This window comes from Anticarsia gemmatalis, chromosome 12 (genome assembly GCF_050436995.1).
Source record: "Anticarsia gemmatalis isolate Benzon Research Colony breed Stoneville strain chromosome 12, ilAntGemm2 primary, whole genome shotgun sequence".
NCBI lineage: Eukaryota > Metazoa > Arthropoda > Insecta > Lepidoptera > Erebidae > Anticarsia > Anticarsia gemmatalis.
Window position 1 is genome coordinate 3544947 of NC_134756.1, and position 19524 is coordinate 3564470.

Consider the following 19524-nt stretch of genomic DNA (forward strand, 5'->3'; position numbering starts at 1 on the left):
AACAACACACTGTATACCGCAATGTGATTTGTTAGCCAGTATATAGGTTTATTGACATCCAGATAAGCGTGGAATGTATTGTACCTGTGCTTATCAATGGCGGAGTGATATGAAACTGTTTGTTTTCTATTACATTTCATTTTTAATTAAATTTACAAGTGATACTTGATATTCATTAAGTATTTATTGATTTTTGAAATAGAAAAAACGGTATATTCTAGACTAACGTAGTTTTTGTTTTTAATATTACAACAATTTTTGCCCGTGACGTTAATTGCATAAAAAGTTAATCCGGAGGGCCAACTATGGTCCGTGGAAACAAAACTTCGTCACATACTGACGGCAATATCTGGTAAGCTTGCCCTATATAATTGTTACCCTCTTATTCTGAAGTTATGAAGGGCTTATAAAGAGTTTTGTTTCTTTCACTCCTTAGCGAAATGAAAAAGAGAAAACATATTTTAGTAGTTTTTTTGACTAAAATAGGTTTATAGTGGGTTTATGAATAAGAGGGTTGTAATATAGTTCAACATTTTATAACAGATCGAATTGTCATAAGAAACAAACGAAATTTCGACAAATATTAGTTTTTTGTTGATTGTAGTAAGGCATCCGGGTACTTATAAGCTTTCTGTATCAAATTTTACCAAATCTAGTCTGTAGCTGTCTTGTAGTTTAACTTTCTGCATTTGTCACTTGTAGGATATTTTACGAAACAAATTAGACTCACATCTGTATAATTTAGTAAACATTTGCGCAAACGCCGTCTGCGGTACACGTGTTACACAAAAATTACATTCTTATAATATAATACATTCTTAACAAAAAACATATAAATTTCCTTTAGTATGAATGTTTCAACACACACAGTGTACTTATTTACTTATGTCGATGTTTTTATTAATTTCCTTTGTTTCCCAATTAAATTAAAACGGATATATACCTAGGTATGAAATATACACATATGTTTTTATCAGAAAACAGAAAATTGGTTGTTTACTTTTTTGCCGACTAATTATACAAGTTTTCAGCCGTTATAATTATTGATCATGATCCATATCGTTTTGCAATTGTGTCAATATGCACAATTTACTTTATGAATGCATCTAGCTGATTAAAATACTCGGCACTAACTCTATTTGCCCACTAGAAACGAATACGAATTCTCATAGCTTGTCGCGGAATAACAGGTGTTAACTGATATTTGATATACCAGATAATTACATTATTGATGATAATTTATCATAATTATGTACGATAATAAAAATAAAGCAATGTGTTATTTTACTGAACTAGGTATCTTTTGGAAGACTAAGAAATTGTTAATTTGTATAGCGCCGACAGAAAGTGCCAATAACACATAATATTATGACGGATAACAATGGCCTGACACAAAACTGAAACCCAAAAAAATACAACAAACACAACATAACAACATATTGTCAAAATTTTAATCAACCATAACAGAGCAATAGACGTCAAACGTCAGTCAGTAAGCTTTTCTAAATGATGCGGAACAAACCCATTTGTAATCTTCACTCGAATCGATGTACCATACATTACATGCATCCGGCAGTACATGCAGGCAGATCATAGGACCGCTGTATTGTTTTCTTGCGCTGATTGATGCACTTATCCTATTATCGCAGCTGTGGACAGCTCTATAAATGGAACGAGGTGTTGCGTGATTTATATTAAAATGACTAGTGGTAGGTACATACTGATTGATCTACGATTTCATAGATTTGAGTAAATAACCATTCTCGCATTTTCATAGCCACATTTCTCACAATTGTTGTTTCACACAATTCTCGTAGCCACAAACTGCGGCTTTATATTTATGAGCTTTTGGAAAAAGAGTTTATGATCTTTCAGCTTTTTCCCGTAGGTAACCGTTAATAATAGCCATGATAGAAAAAGTCTTCCTGCCTTACACAGGCATTAAAATTGTTCTCTTTTTCTTGTAAACCATTTTTTGAATTTGTAATTACGAAGATTACCCCCAATAATAATCTCTACAAACAAACAATCGATTAGTAGATAGTAAAAAATTAAGATTAATGAAGATAATAGTAGATAATAATTAAATTATCATTGCATATTTAAAAAGATACAAACGGTATCTTTTTTTGTTAACACATGGACTACTGCAAATTCATGATGATTCGGCAAGAACTATGAAAATAATATAAGATAAAAAAGATAATTTAATTATCATTGCGTAAGTGATGCTAATGAATGTAGGCAGGTGCTTTTTTATGACTGTATGAAAAAAAAAATTCGTTATTACTTTCGTGGCCATCAAAAAAATTATAACAAGACTATAGTCTTTCTACATCTTCGCCATTATCCCAGAAGAACTCCACCAGAGAACACTTATGGCCCAAAAATTATTCAAGTTCCATCTTCAGAAAGGGATAAAGGCTATATAGCTATCTCTTTCTCATCTTAAAATTTAGACCGCTATAAGTTGTTCAAACTGTTTTATGACAATAAATAAACAAACATACACGTTGCTTAGGTAATTCATTCTTCAACTTGAGATGGCAAGTTAAATCTACATAATAATAACAATAGTAGTTACTAGTTAGTTTTCTCAGTTCTCTTGTGCTCTGTATTTATTAACATAATTATGCGCTCATACAAAAACATTAGAGTGAAGCGTGATTCAAATCGTGATGGGACTTATATGTATGTAGAGAACGTGTTTGTACAGCTACAAACAAAAAACATTTTATCATCGAACTATTATACTACTAAACTGCGTGTTTCGGTAGGCAAAATTGTGGGTATTTTCAAAGATTTTTGACAGTCGTTACCACAGTTCTGACCAGCAGTCAGAAGCTTGAAAGTCTAACAACCCGTCAAACAAGGGCTAGCGTATTATAACCCAGGTAACTGGGGTGTGGAGGTCCGATAGGCAGGCGCTCCATGTAAAATAATGGTATTCAGCGGCACCCGCTGAGGCTGGAAGCCGACTCCAACATAGTTGGAAGAAAAAATAGGCTGATGAATATTATACTGCTAAAATATTAATTAAAACTTAAAAAAACAAAAATGACAGCTTCTATTGGATTCTGTTTCATATTTTATTTTTCGTCCGCTCTGCAAGTATTCGTGTTTTTCTAACTATTCGAGCAAAACATCCAAACAAAACGTTTTAGAACCAAAATAATATCCTTTTATTTTACATAAAAACTATAGATTTTTTGCTAATCTTGCTATTATGGCATTATGGTGATACGTTGGTCGTCTTAAAGATCAGATTTGCTTGAACAAATCGTTGTTTTTGAAGGCCATTTGCTACTTCCATTATATGTGTGCTGTTTTTTCATAGTGTCTTGTTATAGCGCACCTAATTTGCTTAGACTGGCCGGCTTATACTGCGACGATAAACAAAACAACAGCTCATATTAGGATTTATTTTTGATCTCGGTGCTTGCTTGGTTGTACATGAAAATGATCAGATCGCAAAAATTTCGAACAAGTTAGATGGTTTTTTTTTATGTACATATTAAAATAATCTTTTTCTACTTCGTATTACTACCACGATTTAAGTCGTTATGATGGTACTGGCCCCTTGACTGTGAAGGAGGGGTAGGTACAGGGGTTCGTTTCTACGTTATTTTGGACATCACCAAAGTCTGCTTTAAGAGCTCCCTGGCGTTTTGTACTGCAGAAATATATGTACTTAGGCCTTACCTCCAAGAGGCTGAAAAACTTGATTTTGAAAACACCAAAAGAAAGATAAAGTACTGCAGCCAGGAAGTAAACGTTATCATTCAAGATGTTCTAATCATGTAAGGGCAAAGATCACGAATGCTTATATGATGATCAGTTGCTATCGGTTACATATATGACCTACATCGTATGACGTCTTCAGGTCACAGAAACATTGTAATGAACCCATTAGTATTCTATTTTAGCATTTATTCCAGCCAATTTGCTTTCAATTATTGCCACGAAGGTTTACGTGCTCATAATGCTAAGTTTTTTAGTCATTCATTCACGCTTATATTGCAGGTTATGTAAGGTTCAATGACCTTATAATATCCTCAGACTAAAACAATATGTGAGGTAACAATACCTTGAAACATTTTAAAGATTCGATAATTTTGGGGATTGACTAAATTTGGGACACCTTTTGTACAAATTACTTTAAATCATAATTATGGAAGCAGACCCAGGAATAAGTTTAATATTGTTCCAGTACTGAACTAAAATATACGAAAACATGCTTTTTCTCATGATATTAGCTATAGGATTATAGCCTGAGACCTAAATGCAACCAAAAAACACAATATTTTTCCCATTTAGTGGTAATATTTTTCCCAATCTTCTGGGATCTTTTTAGCAGTACTAGCCCAGATTCACTTAGTTAAACTTCTGCATATAACATTATTGTTGTATTATGTACATCTTAAAAACTTAAAGGATTTGATAGAGATCATCTAAAACTTAAGATAAACATCACAAAATAAAATCAAATAAAACATGCGATGAAGTAATGTCCACTCCACTTAGATCAACTTTGTTTATTATACAGTAAAATAAACTTAATAGAATGTTATCCAAAGGTGATTCCTCAATGTCAATGAGGTCGATTCGGTCGTTTGTGTCACCAATGGATTGCTAACAACTTAGATTGTGCATTTTCTATAATCCGTTTACTTGGTCAAGGTGCTTAAAGATTAATGTGATATACCTAACTAGAAAGGGACCTATTCTTTTCTTAATTACTATTTAATTATTTGTCAATTACTTATATAATCAGCATTATAATGATTAAAATGTTTTTTTTTTTCTATAGAAAGACCATTTTTTATTAAAAATACCGAAGCTGCATAAAATGCACTTTTTTGTATATTTTTATTTACCAAATCCTTCATACATTGACTAGTCTTCGTTATTTATTGTCTTGTAGTAAAAAACGCGATTATTTTTTATTTTTGGTAGACATCTAGTCAGCAGCAAGCCGGCAACAGTTGTGTTTTTCGGTATAATCTCTTTATATTTCCGAAATTAACAGCGAAACTCTCTTAAAAAAAGGATTTCATTTTTGTTCCTAATAGAGGCAGTTATAACGAGAATAATAAGATCAAAGTGCATAATATACTCCCACCACAGATTTAGTAGGAAATCAAAGTTTGCAACAACAATTCTCTGTAAATACAAACATGGCTATTGTTCAAAGGTGTAAAGGCATTACATTAGTCTTAAATTTACCGTATAGGGGAAAATATTTACGACTATGAGTGTATTTTTTTGGGCCTGCATAGCGTCACTGGTAATTTAAGCGCGGGAGAAGACATTTAGGTAACAAAATGGACCCAAAATATATTTGTCTTTATCTATCAACCTTGCCTTTCTTCCAACGTTGTTGCCGTCAGCTTCCAATCCCACCATACCTTCATGATTCCATAATGATGGATACCAGTATCTTACATGGAGCTACTGCCTATCGGACTTCCACAGCCCAGTTACCTGGGTTATAACTCAGGCAACTGGGTTACGATACTCCTCGATATGAATGCTTGTCAGACTTTTCTGGATACTGGTAACGTACGGCAAAGATGTTTATGCATATTAAGTGCATTTTTCTATACAACTATTTATATATTTTATATGTTAGTTTATAAATTGTTACGCGTGCACTCTGTAATTTACAGCGTATTCTAAGCCAATTAACTCTTGTTGAACAAATTGACATTGCTATTTATGCAGTGCACTATTCATAGCGACTAATAATAAACACGTTTATCATCTATCATTTATCACTATAACATATCGATATGTCACTTATCAATAATATGCATGTATTGATAGACTAGTTGCACTTACTGGTCGGTAGATGATTATTGAAGATAGCAAATGGTTGCAGCAGTTCCATATGCTCAATTGTACATAAGAGGCAGAAAAGTTAAACTGCCAAGATTGATCTTTCCCAATGTCAAAAGATCCCTAAGTCCAAAGTAATCCCTGTAACAAATCCATGACTGAATACAATTATTATCAACGCTACTGAACTACAAAAAGACCTTTTAATAAGTACTGGTGATAAAAAAAACTACATTTATTGTGACAAGAGCTCCTCTAACAGACGTGAGTGAATTTGTTCAAAAAGCTATTTTAGCTTGTGTTGAGGACACAGTCGGGGGTCTTAACAATTTCTAAACATTGCTGACCACTTATGTATTAAGTGCACGAAAGTAAAACTGTCTAAAAAGGAAACTATGTTACTTTTCACCCACGACACTACTTATTTCAAGTATTTGTACGTAGGTACCTGTTTTTACAATGTATTTTTCTTTTTGTTCCAGATATAAACCGAAACGCCGACAGTGCAACCGAAACGAGAAGTAAATCTAGTCATTTTTTACAAAATAATTAAACAATGAAATAAACCGCTGTGTTATTAAAGTAGTTTAAGATTGTACTTATTTTATTCGGTTATAAGTTTGTTAGTTAAGTGCAAACATGCAGATCTTGAAGGCTCGTTTCGCTCTCAGAGCGAGTGCCAGCCAGTTCCAAGCATGGAGCAACGCGAGGACACGACCTGCATCTTCGGTGAGTTACTCATACATTTAATCTTATAATTAGTATTATACGTATTATCACATCTCTGATCAACTTTCCCTACTTTTAATCTCGGAAAATAGTTTAGAGACAGTTAACACAGTCCCGTTTTTAGAAAATAAAAATGTTAAGAGACATTTTTATTTTGACAGGTCTAAAATACAAAATGTAATCAGGGACAAAACTATATTATTTGATGTGTAGTGCAGGTAGTTGGATTAGAGATCAGAGCCGCATAGTTACCATAATTTTAAAATTCTGATCACATTAATTCATAACCACTGTAGGTCAAACCTGCAATAGCTTGACAACATACCATCAATAAGACGGCCTTACATAATATCCTGTATAAATGAATACATTTTATCACCATTGTTATTTTTCTAAAAATGTTAGAAAATAACAAGTGTGCTTAAACATGCGTGAAATAGAAAATCTATAATTTCCTCATGAATAGTAAAATGGATTTTACGCACGTGCTTCGAATAGCAACCGTAAAATTATGAAAACTATTAACTTATTGGTCTTGGTCAACTTTGTAGTAGTCGATCTAATCGGTTAAAAACTGTTATTACTAAGATAACATTAATTAACAAATGAGTAAACCAACTATTACAGATCTAGCATACTCAGATTTATATAGGGCCGACTGTTCTAGTCAGACTCATAAATGTTAGAAAAAAATTTCGCGTTTTTGACAAATACATGAATGTAGTTCAAGCATTTTTAACCCTCGGTTTCTGAGGTACATTTAACGGTAGGTTATCTATTCTATAGCGTTTAAACGTATAAAGTTATAGTTGTTTATTTACTTACCTTTAGCGTTCTACTGTTATACCTAGGGCAGAGTGTCCTAAGGACAGATTAACACAGTCTTCGCCAGTAGCATCTCAGTAACATAAAAAATCCTACAACAATATTTCTTCAAAGATTGCCGGACCACATTTTATTGTAGTGCATTGATAAAACCATTATCTGATCAAGTATTTGTTAATCCTATCATCTTTCAAGATAAGCTGTCAAACTTTGACTGAGTGCTATCTAACTATCCTTCAACGAGTACGTTTGTACGATAAATTGTTTACCAACTCGTTTCTCAAAAGTTTGCCGGCGAGATCTGCTCTCTTCTACCCGCCCGCGTCACTTGTTCCTTTGATTTTCTACTGTTACAGAGATTGTGACGTCACCAAGCCACCGGCATATGTCTTTCGAACGTGTAGAATTATTGTATTGTACACAACATTATCTTATCGTACAATTACTCAGCTTATTTGTTGTAATAAATAAAGTCTGTTAATCCTTTTGGATTGTCGAGTTTGATAAATTATTTGTTTAGGCATTGCATAGCATACTTTTGAGCGTCGCGTGGTTAGTAAATTACCCTCGTGCGGTTAAACTGTGTGCAATTTTCCTACGGACTTCGGACTGTACACAAATTCATGTGTTATTCACATAAACCGCAAGCAAACATATTAGGACACTAGCTGACCCGCGCAACTTCGCTTGCGTCACATAAGAGAGAATGGGTCAAAATTTTTCCCGTTTTCGTAACATTTTTTACTGTTTCTCTGCTCCTATTGGTCGCAGCGTGATGATATATAGCCTATAACCTTCCTCGATAAATGGACTATCTAACACTGAAAGAATTTTTCAAATCGGACCAGTAGTTCCTGAGATTAGCGCGTTCAAACAAACAAACAAACAAACAAACTCTTCAGCTTTATAATATTAGTATAGATTAGTATAGATAAGACTATAATGCATAATACCATTGTGGGCTATGGACTCACATGATTTTGGCTTTTTCACTATGCCATAATAACTGCGTCAAGCCCCAAAAACTTGGATTCGTACTGTGATTAGGTACGGCTCGAATAAGAAAAGTATGCTTACCTAAGTGATCTTAAAGACTGCAAGCTCTGAGCCATCTGAGGGCTACACACAGTACACACTCTACTCAATACAGTCTACCTAATACACACTGGCTCTTCCTGACTCTTTTCAAGCTGATGCTTAAAGGTTTGTGTTGTTAGGAGTTGGTTCATTAAATGAACTTCATTTCCGATGTCAACTTGTAGTGCGATAGGTAAACATCCAATCGTGGTCCCTCAGTATACAAAATCCAACCGCTTTATCACCTCAACTTGCGCTGTTTTAATTCCCGAAATAAACGCAATGTAGCCATCGTTTAAATTTTCACGAACATTATATTATAATCTTCGTTCTTCTGACATCATATCGATATCCTAGTAAACAGAACACGCCCCCGTTTGTTTATCGTTGGGCATTTCACAAATCACACCTACTTGACACTATTTATGACAATACCAAGTAATGATGAAACACGGGAAATAACTGGCAATCAAGGCAAGGCGCCGTTGAGGAAAAACATTGATTTTAAGTGTTTGAAATATTTGTTTTATTAGTTTACTGTTTGTAATTAGTATAGTCTGAAGAAGAATCTAGGTTAATGGTTTTTAATAACTAGCTGCTACTGAAACTCTTGCGCTAAATGTTTTCGGTATTTTTAGATTATTCTACGCCATTTATAGTATCAAAATAAGTTTTAAACGAGATTATAAACTTCCTACGAACTATGTGCTAACAACCAAGTTGCACTTTTCCTAAAACATTGAAAATATTTTTTGTATTGATTTCAAATATACCTATGATATTGTAGTCCTCCTCGTGATCTGTCTCTAGACATTTATCTATGCAACGTTTCCCCGTTCGAAACTAATTAACACATAATTCGTTTTTAAATAATAACAGGACTAAGTTATTAAATCAAAGTAAAAAACGGTTTGAACAAGTATCATTGTTGTTATGATGGATAAGTTCTTGTTAAATTTGACCAAACTTGCATAATTCATTTATCAGTATTCTGTGACTTATACGTACGTATGACGATTCAAATATAAAACAAGAAAATCCGTGTTTTTAATAAGATTAAGTTAAAATAACTTTTTTGTATTGAAATGTAAACATTTTCACAATTGTATCAGTTACGTACGTAATACAATAACTCGATAACAGTTATCAGGAGTGATGTAAAAAGATGTGCCAATATTACTATGTTTGTGTGTACGAAGTAATCTACAAAACCGCTAGACCGATACTGATGAAATTTTGCCGGTGATAAGCGCTGATGAGAATATGTAAACATACTGTTCGAATTAATTAAATCAGAGTTACTATTAATTCAAAATAAATTATGGTGAGTTGTAAATTGAAAGTGTTGTAATATATATTAATATGCGATAGTAATCATGCTAACAATGTCTATGTCAAATAGCCACAAGCTGAGTGATGCATTTCTACTATATCTAAATAACGTAGATTTTCCAAAATCACTCGGGATAGGAGGAAAATGAATGTTAATCCAGCTTATTACTAAACTGTATTCCAAATGTCAAAAAAATCAATGAGTAGTAGTTTTTGTTTGAAAGAGTAACAAAACATACATACATTCATTAGGTATATCCTTAGAAAATTTTGCTACTTAAGGCGGGTCCACGAACACACCCTTTTTCCCTTAACAAATGTCATCATTACGTTTTATCATAGTAATAGTATAATCATCATTATATTAGATAAACAATATCGCAAGGATTCATCTTTTCACTTATCGTATTTGGCATCTTCATAACAAACCTGTTGTTTGATGCTATCGCTGTGTTTGTGAACGAAAATAGTTCACTCTGTGAATTGTTTACCTTTTGTTGTTTACTCAGAGTCAAATAAATTTACTTTGACTGCCAAATTATTCCTTTGTAAAGGGGTCTTTTGGAAAGAAAATTAGTCTGTGTTTGATCTGGAATTTAACACTTTTAATCTCGAGTTTTTCAACAAAACTGCGTATTGTTGAATAATTTGAGAGGCAGACAGAATTTGGCACTTATCTAATCATGTACAGATAAACAGACCTTTAATATCTAATTATAAAATTCTCGCGTCACAGTTTTCGTTACCGTACTCCTCCGAAACGGCTTGACCGATTCTCATTAAACTATGTGAGCATATTGAGTAGGTCTGAGAATCGGCCAACATCTATTTTTCATGCCCCTAAGTGACACTTTTTTTTAATTTTTATGGCAAAACAACGTTTGCCGGGTCAGCTAGTAATATTATATTTATTTATGATGGGTTCTAGTTTTGACCGTACGTTTGAGTTGCCCTTTTATTAAGGTACACTCTTGCTGTAGTTAGCGGCGACAGACTGGCTCAATTACATTACAGACTCTTAAGTAATTCATTATGAATGTATCGTCGGATAAAACAAGGAGCTGATTATACGATCTCTATCAAAGTACAATAACCGATAGATGAGCGTTTGATCGTCGCGTTGGCCTAGGGCTGACAAACACAACAAAATGTATGGCAATGTGGTATGGCAAGTTTAAAAAGAAAGACAACTCTCGCACTGAGAATTGCTCGTGTAGCGGGGACGTTTTACAAACAACGGACACCAAGTACACACAGACCCGTAAACAATTATCTGTGTGTGGGAATCGAAGCCACGACAACCGAACGCAATGGTAGTGGCGTGGCCATCTTACCCACTACGCCACCGAGACAGTAAAAAAAATAAAACTACTACACGAATTATCGTTAATTCTGAATGAAACACTTATTTAATTTTCACATGTTGCGTATGCAATTTACTGACCAGGGGGGCTATCACGTATCTCAGTTGTCAAATATTTGAAAGACACTACCCTGTACATTGTTTTCTCCCTTAGAATACTGTGGTTAGCACGTTACGTCAAAGCAGCAATGTACTGAATAATGACCATCAATGTGACGTACACTAGCTGTCAACTGAGATACGTGATAAGCCCGCAGGACCAGTTTTTGTAAACTCATCGATTTATCTACATGTTCATAATTCATTGTCAAATAAGTCAAAAGCCTGCACTATCATAACTTGCAAATATTTGGCTTAACAAAGACCGGCTTTATCTAGCTACCAGCGGCTACTGGCAACCCTATCTATATCAACGATTCATAGTTCACTAAATGTTGATAACCGATAAACAATGTGCGAATTTATGTTTATTACTGTACCTACTTATATTATATCTAAACTTTACCGTACTAATATTATAAATGCGAAAGTTTGGATGTTTGTCACTCAATGTCGCCAAAACTACTGAACGGATTTTCATAGGCAGATTAATTTATTACCTTTGATTTCCGGAAAATCTTTTAATGAGGGCAAAGTCGCGTACAAACGCCTGTTGAACATAGTAAAGTTTCGATGTTTGGATATATGTTTGTTACTACATCACGCTAAAACTTCTGAACGGATTTTGATAGAACTTAGCAGGGTTGTAGCTTATGTTCCAGCACAACATAGACTATAGAAATATTAATTGTTGCCTGTTATTTTGACCGTGACAAATCAGATAAGTATATACTATACTATAAGTATATACTATACTTATCTCAGGGTGTGTCAATTTATTCGTAAGTCCGAAGTTGTAAACGAAAATATGTTATCAAATAAACACAAATAATCCTTATGATAAGCATTGTTTGTGTGTTAAGGACAATGTCCGTGGACTTTGATGTTATCCTCAAAAACTAATAACTAATACATAGTGTGTAGGTAACAGAAAAATTCAACGTTTGCGTGTGCAAAATTTGTGTCCGGTATGGGTATCGAGTAGCTACACTAAATTGAATGATATTATTCTATAACCTTTACTAAAATTCTGAAAACCAACTAATAGGTAAGCTAACGAAAAGGCTAAATGGTGTCGAGTGTACATAGCTAAGGACATTAATTGAAACGATATAATCTAATTACCATGTTTAAAAAGTTGTAGAACTTACTAATAAGAAAATCAAACAGTATAATAATATTATATGTAGGTAGGTGTGTGTCGTTGACCGCAGAATATTTAGCAAATCATTTTGGATTTGTCCAAAACATCCTCAAAGTTGTCGATAGGTATATTTTTATTTCCATTTCGACCGTTATCCTACTCCTCTTGATTTAAGTAAAAACAATATAGGTACCTACACTGTGGTAGAAGTTCTAAGTTATTAGTTTTACACAAACTGCGTTTTTCCATCTTAATTCCACTACTCATTTTATTTATCTACCAATCATTTCAGTTTTCTATCTACGGTAAATTTTAGCGTGTCAAAGCAAAAATAATCTTTCGTCTAAGTGATGTTATTTCTCTAAACCATATTCTATCTTGTTCCAGGACTCGAAGGTGGAATACAAGCCGATCAGGAGCGTGCTGGTGGCCAACAGAGGAGAGATCGCGATCAGAGTGTTCCGAGCATGTACCGAGCTGGGCATCCGGTCCGTCGCCATTTACAGCGAACAGGACAAATTGCAGATGCACAGGTAAACTATGTAGAACTACTAATATTTATTCGTTGACTTATAAAATAAACGTGTATGGAAAATCAATCCCGAAGAGGAATGAAGTGAGAAAAGTCGGTTATAATAACGTCAGCCACATCTTTTGACAGCATGTTTACGAGAAAGAAAACATGCTGTGCCGACTACACTTAATTTGTGATAGAGACAAGGCAAAGAAAAAGAAAACATCTGAAAGACTGATGTCATTGAACCATTACTCCTAAAAATGCTTTCCTAAAAGGATTACCCCCAAAGGGTTATGAACCGGATTTTGCATAAAATAAGTGGTTTTATGTTAATTTGCAGATCAGAGCCTTAGTTAATAAAATATTTTTCTTGTAACAATGAAGCCTTTTCAAAAAGTAGTGTGACTTCATATTTTATTTGTTTCTTCAACAAACTACTTAATAATTACATAGCATAACGCCCTGGAGATAAAATACCTTAAGTAAAGCAGAGCACATCGTTCATCTAAATTGCGTATTAGTTTTATAATGAAATAGTCTACGTAAGAATTGTGTTCCTTCGAGCGTTTCTAAGAACTTCGCCAGATGAGGGTACAAAGACCTGCTTTGAAAGGTTTTTATTTTATTCATTCGTTATTGAAAAAAAAGAAGAGTGTTGAATGAAAATTATTATCTGTACGTATACTTTCCTTAGAAATCACTGCGTTGAAGCATTAAACGTAGATACCTTTCCGATACAGATAGTTATATTACGTCTTTTCAATTACCTCCTACTAAACTCCTGGTTGCAATTTAAAACTAGAGCGAAAATCTCATATCTATCGTAGTACTTATTGGCCGACGATATCAAATAAACACCATATAAATTAATGTCATAGAGTTCTTAATTTTTCTTCCTATGTTTATAAATGCATACCAATGTTTGTTTACAGACAAAAGGCTGATGAATCATACATGGTCGGTAAAGGATTACCTCCAGTTGAAGCGTACCTCAGCATTCCAGAAATCATCAGAGTAGCTAAAGAAAATGACGTCGACGCCGTGCATCCTGGTTATGGTCTATTGTCTGAAAGGTAAGAAATCTATCTATTACCTACCTAATTAAACTATAAGTAACACGGGGGGATACGGTAAGAACGAATGCGGTGCCAATGCCAAAAGCTGAAATATAAAGAAGAACTTTAAACTATTGTGCTCTAGGATGGCCAAACGTCAAAATTCTATTTACCAAATGCGTAGACCAGTTATTGGAGAGTCGCAGCGAAGACATGTTTCTACTTCGATAATCATTAACTTCCAAAATAATTTTCGTAGTGACACATAGTATATCGTTTTGTTGCTTAGATTCGTCTCAATAAAAAGTTTTATTTAAGAATTTAGTGACTAATATTTTGTTATTCTTTCAGGTCAGACTTCGCACAAGCCATCATCAATGCGGGTCTCAGATTCATCGGTCCGTCTCCCTTCGTGGTACAACAGATGGGTGACAAAGTTGCCGCCAGGAAGGCTGCTATTGAAGCTAGTAAGTTACTCTTATTTTCAAACAAAGAAAAAGGGCATTTAGAACTTTTCTTATATTTTTATTTACTGTATGATTAATAGTTAACCTGGTGTCAAAGTTCTTCAAGTTTCGACTTTTTAAATAGTTTTACACGGTCACCCATCTCTGGAATGTACACGCAAAAGCTCCTTAACATCCTGATCCTTTACCAACCGACGAGCGCAAGGATCTATGAACGTTTTAAAACGTCTTTACTTATGATAAAATACTGAAATGTAATTTTCTTATAGAGGTGCCAATCGTCCCCGGTACTGACGGACCGGTGACGACGAAAGAAGAGGCTATGGAATTCTGCAAACAACATGGTCTTCCAGTTATATTCAAGGTAAACTATATTTTAAAATAAATGTTTTTTTTTTTATATAAAATATGTAATAATGATCATTTCGAAGTTATGAGCTAGTCACAATAAATTTTCTACGGGATTTTATATCATACAGTCTACTTACAAAGACCATATCTTCTAGACTGTCCCCAAGTCCCTGAAGTCTAGTTCAATGTTTCGCTTGTGGTTATAGAAGGTTATTCCAACTAATAGGTACCATACGACATTCTCTATCACATATATATGATATAACGCCTTTTTCCCATAGCGGTAGGCCAAACGTACGTAACAAATAACGTACGATCCTTACAAACTCCCTTTGCCTCACTCACATCCATACATTACATTCTCTATTTTTCTATTTACTTTTGTAACAATATATAATTTCTTTATGTCTAGGCTGCGTACGGCGGTGGCGGTCGCGGTATGCGTGTGGTGCGTGAGATGAGTGAGGTGGAGTCATCGTTCGAGCGCGCCTCGTCTGAAGCGCTGGGTGCTTTCGGCAACGGCTCCATGTTCATTGAGAGGTTTATTGAACGACCGAGACATATTGAAGTGCAGCTGTTGGGTAAGTTAAATGTACTATTATTGAAGTTGAAAGAGATTTCTTCTAGATTCGTTCTTCTAGAGTTTGGCTAAACAGTCACCTACAGAAGTTTTTAAAAAGTAAACGGTCTTAATCTGAGGTGATAATACTACAGTAATAATTAATTCCAATTTCCAATATTTAGTTCCAATCATTGTTAAATTATTGATCACTTTAAAATTGAACTTACAATAAGTATCAATCAAAGGATAAATAATTCTGTTCTTCTGAACTTTTGTTTTTATTTTAAATCTTCTCAGTCCGTTAGAGCACTCCATGACCTTCTTAAGTGCTATAAAAAAACGAATAACGCTTCAAATTAAATAAGTATTGATATCTTAAAATATTTCTAATTACAGGTGACAAGGCCGGTAATGTAGTACACTTGTACGAACGTGACTGTTCCGTACAGAGACGGCACCAGAAAGTCGTGGAGATTGCTCCTGCACCACACTTGGCTCCCGAGGTAAGGGTTTCTATTTGATCTTAAAGTCATACAAAAACCATTAGAGGCGATGCAGTGAAAACTCGTTATTCAGCTAAAAACCTAAAAATCTTTTATATTAAAATATATTATAATTTCTATTTGTACAGCTTTTCTTTGTGGAAATAGAAAGTATGGGTCTAAAACACATTTCGGGTGGTACGTAGTTCTCAGTAAGCCACCATATAGAGTAGCTGTTTCATAAACATATTTATATTCTGACTCGATTTCTCAGTCTTCAACACAATAAAATTTTAACAAAACCTGTTGAGTTTATAGGAATCACCAATATTGAATGAAGTTTGTAACCTAATCCATTCCTTAATTGTTTACAGACGAGACAAAAGATGGTGGACTGTGCGGTACATCTAGCGAAACACGTGGGCTATGAGAACGCTGGTACCGTGGAGTTCTTGCTCGATGACAAAGGCAACTTTTTCTTCATTGAAGTTAATGCTAGGTATGTACAATTGTAGATATAAACAATCCAAGCTGGATTAAAAAAGTGCTGAGTAGTGTAAGCGGTTCATTAGACTGCTTTTTCGTTATTTTTTTTATATCATAACGATTTAATAAAACATATTATATACAAATTTTGGATTTGTGGGTATTTGCGAATTTACGCTGTAAACTGACACGCATTACAAAGTGGTTTGTACAAAAAAAGATCAAAATATTTTATGCGAAATGGTCCTCTAAAAGTCACCATATTACCTACATGTACCAATATGTTTCTTTTACAAATTAGCGGTCGCTGTTATATTCCTACACCAGTAATTAAATCACAATATCTCTTTAAATGGCTCTTAATTACAAAAAATCTAAATGCAATCGAAAAAGGCATATAAATTACAACATTTTCAAACTATTTATCCCTCTCCCAGGTTACAAGTAGAACACACAATCACAGAGGAAGTAACAGGCATAGATCTAGTACAGTCTCAGATCCGGGTGGCTGAAGGTATGACGCTGCCGGAGATGGGACTGACGCAAGACAAGATCAACGCGCAAGGGTACGCGATACAGTGCCGAGTTACTACTGAGGACCCCGCTAATAACTTCCAGCCGAGTACCGGCAGGATTGAGGTGTTCAGGTAATTTACACTTTATATTCATGGTTGTTAAGTTTATAGTAGTGTGGTACTGTAATTATTGGAAGGTGTTGTTTTTTTCTTTCTTAATCGGGTAGAAGTTGAAAGTTAGTAAATAATGGCTTGAGTGGCAATTCTGTGCCATCATCGAGATTTTGAATATAGAAAAATGCGCTTCTGGTGTAAACACCTCATATTTGAAGGAACTTTTAAATCTCGAAACCAAAGAAGGAATGGAAACCAAGGAATTATTTTAACATTATTCACTAGCGTTAAAATAAATTTTGTGATATATTATGCAAAAAAAAAAACTAAAACACGTGTATGTGTTCTAAAAACATATAATATTCTTTTAGATCTGGTGAGGGTATGGGTATTCGTCTCGACTCTGCTTCCACATATGCTGGCGCTGTCATCTCTCCGTACTACGACTCGCTTCTCGTTAAGGCAAGTATTTATTTAACAATACAATAAGTTCTAAAGCTGACGTTATTTAGAATTTGAGAAAATATTTTATGTTTAAAAAGGTTAATAATAACCACTTGCACTCAAAGGTAAACGATTGGTTTAAGTAAGCAATCTTTACTGCGTGTAGTTTTTAGATGGACGACCCCTTATTAGTAACGCAAATACTACTTAGAAGATATTGAATCCCTAAAAGTGGAATGGAAGAAATGCAAAATACTTTTCGATTATTATTACTACAATATTTCAGTTATATCAACTTTTGAAGTGGCTTAAACAATTTTTTCGGTAGTTTAACAAGGACTACTTATAATAATAAGAATTATTATGTCAACTTGCAATTTTTTAGGTTATCTCGCACGCACACGATCTGCCATCGTCAGCCGCTAAAATGAACCGTGCGCTGCGTGAATTCCGTATCCGTGGTGTGAAGACTAACATTCCATTCCTGCTCAACGTATTGGAGAACCAGAAGTTCCTTAATGGTAAGAATTCGTTTAAATTAATACGTTTTCATATTCATCAAAGCAAGAAGATAATGTAGTAAATAAAACCCGTAATTATTGCAATAATAATTGCATTGCCATTGCGGGGCAGTTTAAGTTTAAAATGTCAATTTTTGACTTCATAACTCATAAGTGGAGGAGCCAATTTTGCTTTGTGTGTGTCTATGTTGGGGTGTTACCAAATCAATTAAACAACGGTTGAACAAAGGTCAACCGACCTTTCAGTTTTATACACCGCACGACATTGGATGGACATTGGATGCAAAAAAATACTAATCATTGACTGCATTTTACTTGGACAGGTGCCGTAGACACATACTTCATCGACGAGAACCCACAACTTTTCATGTTCAAGGCTTCCCAAAACCGTGCCCAAAAGATTCTCAACTACTTAGGACAGGTCATTGTGAATGGCCCTGCAACACCTTTGGCCACTAAAATACCGCCTGCAGACGTCAAACCTTATATCCCACCTGTACCACTGGGTAAGTTGTATTACAATTTATTGGAGTCTGTGTATAGGTTGTGCTACATTTTAGGTACCCTCCGTATTTCGTAACGATGAAAAATTCATGTTGATGTTTATAAGAGGAGTGATTCTGTAACAAAATATGGGACTTCTCAATCGATGTGCTTTAAAAAGCTTGCATGATTGTGTTCGTCAATCAATTGCAATTAATAAAACTGGCAATTATTAACACTATATGGCAACACTTAACACATAAATAATCTGTGGATCCCAGTTTTTTAGGAGCTCAATGGAGGATGAAATTTTACAGGCGTTGTTTTAAACATGAAATAAAAAGGCGAATTTATTTTTTACAGTCAAACGACATGGGTATGGTAGGTTTTGAAATGTTTAAGATCTTCTAATTTTTATTTTGCAATTTTATGTATTTGCAATATATCTATTAGTACAGCTTTCGCCTCTAATACACTATTATGATAATTAAACTATATTATTATGTGTACGCAGTATTTTATGTTAGAACAATATTGTGTGTGATTTCGATGCTTATTTAACTTTAATAACCCGCTTTTTCGTACTCTTTGGGATACTATAGCCATTCAAAATGTTATTCAGTTATTAGCTTTCGAAATATCCTGGTTATATTGCACTGAAAAGTACCAAAAAACGTACAAAAGTTATATAAGTTTCGAAATATTACTACCAAGCTTTTCCTTCCAAATAATAATTGGGAACACGACTCATGCCATTGGAGCACGGGATATCGAAACAAAATAAATTCTATGTTAATAATTTATATACATTATGACTAAAATTTCATACTTCACCTTCAAAATTATGGTAAAAAAATTACCGTTCTATGTTAAATCCTGTATTGAAACTCACAGGAGTAGTACAATCGATGTTTTTTTTTCTCTTTTTTTGGAATTCATGCCATTTTTTTTATTTAATTTGCACGTCATGCATTCCCGCACTTTCATTATTCACTTAACATATTTTTCAGACCTTTCCCCAGAGGCTATTAAACGACAAGAACTAACAGGGGAAAATACAGGTGAGGTTATTTTTTAAATTTATTTATCGATTTTTTTAAGCTTTTTTTTCCGAAACGGT

At 34.2% G+C, this 19524-nt stretch overlaps 1 protein-coding gene across 4 annotated transcripts in view; it reads left to right on the forward strand.

Annotated features, from left to right (window-relative positions):
* The window catches only part of PCB (Pyruvate carboxylase), a 35792-nt gene that overhangs the window by 7240 nt on the left and 9028 nt on the right, over window positions 1-19524 (forward strand). For 2 of the 4 annotated variants that reach the window (XM_076120985.1, XM_076120984.1), the window contains exons 2-14: window positions 6321-6567; window positions 12795-12940; window positions 13857-13997; window positions 14331-14446; window positions 14716-14810; window positions 15210-15378; window positions 15756-15862; window positions 16216-16340; window positions 16765-16974; window positions 17328-17418; window positions 17786-17921; window positions 18245-18427; window positions 19415-19465. In XM_076120985.1, coding sequence (XP_075977100.1) covers window positions 6478-6567; window positions 12795-12940; window positions 13857-13997; window positions 14331-14446; window positions 14716-14810; window positions 15210-15378; window positions 15756-15862; window positions 16216-16340; window positions 16765-16974; window positions 17328-17418; window positions 17786-17921; window positions 18245-18427; window positions 19415-19465 — 1660 coding nt within the window. In that variant the 5' untranslated portion in view covers window positions 6321-6477. Of the gene's footprint in view, window positions 1-6320; window positions 6568-12794; window positions 12941-13856; window positions 13998-14330; window positions 14447-14715; window positions 14811-15209; window positions 15379-15755; window positions 15863-16215; window positions 16341-16764; window positions 16975-17327; window positions 17419-17785; window positions 17922-18244; window positions 18428-18767; window positions 18786-19414; window positions 19466-19524 lie in introns of all 4 variants that reach the window. The other 2 variants (XM_076120986.1, XM_076120987.1) reach the window with 2 other exon arrangements.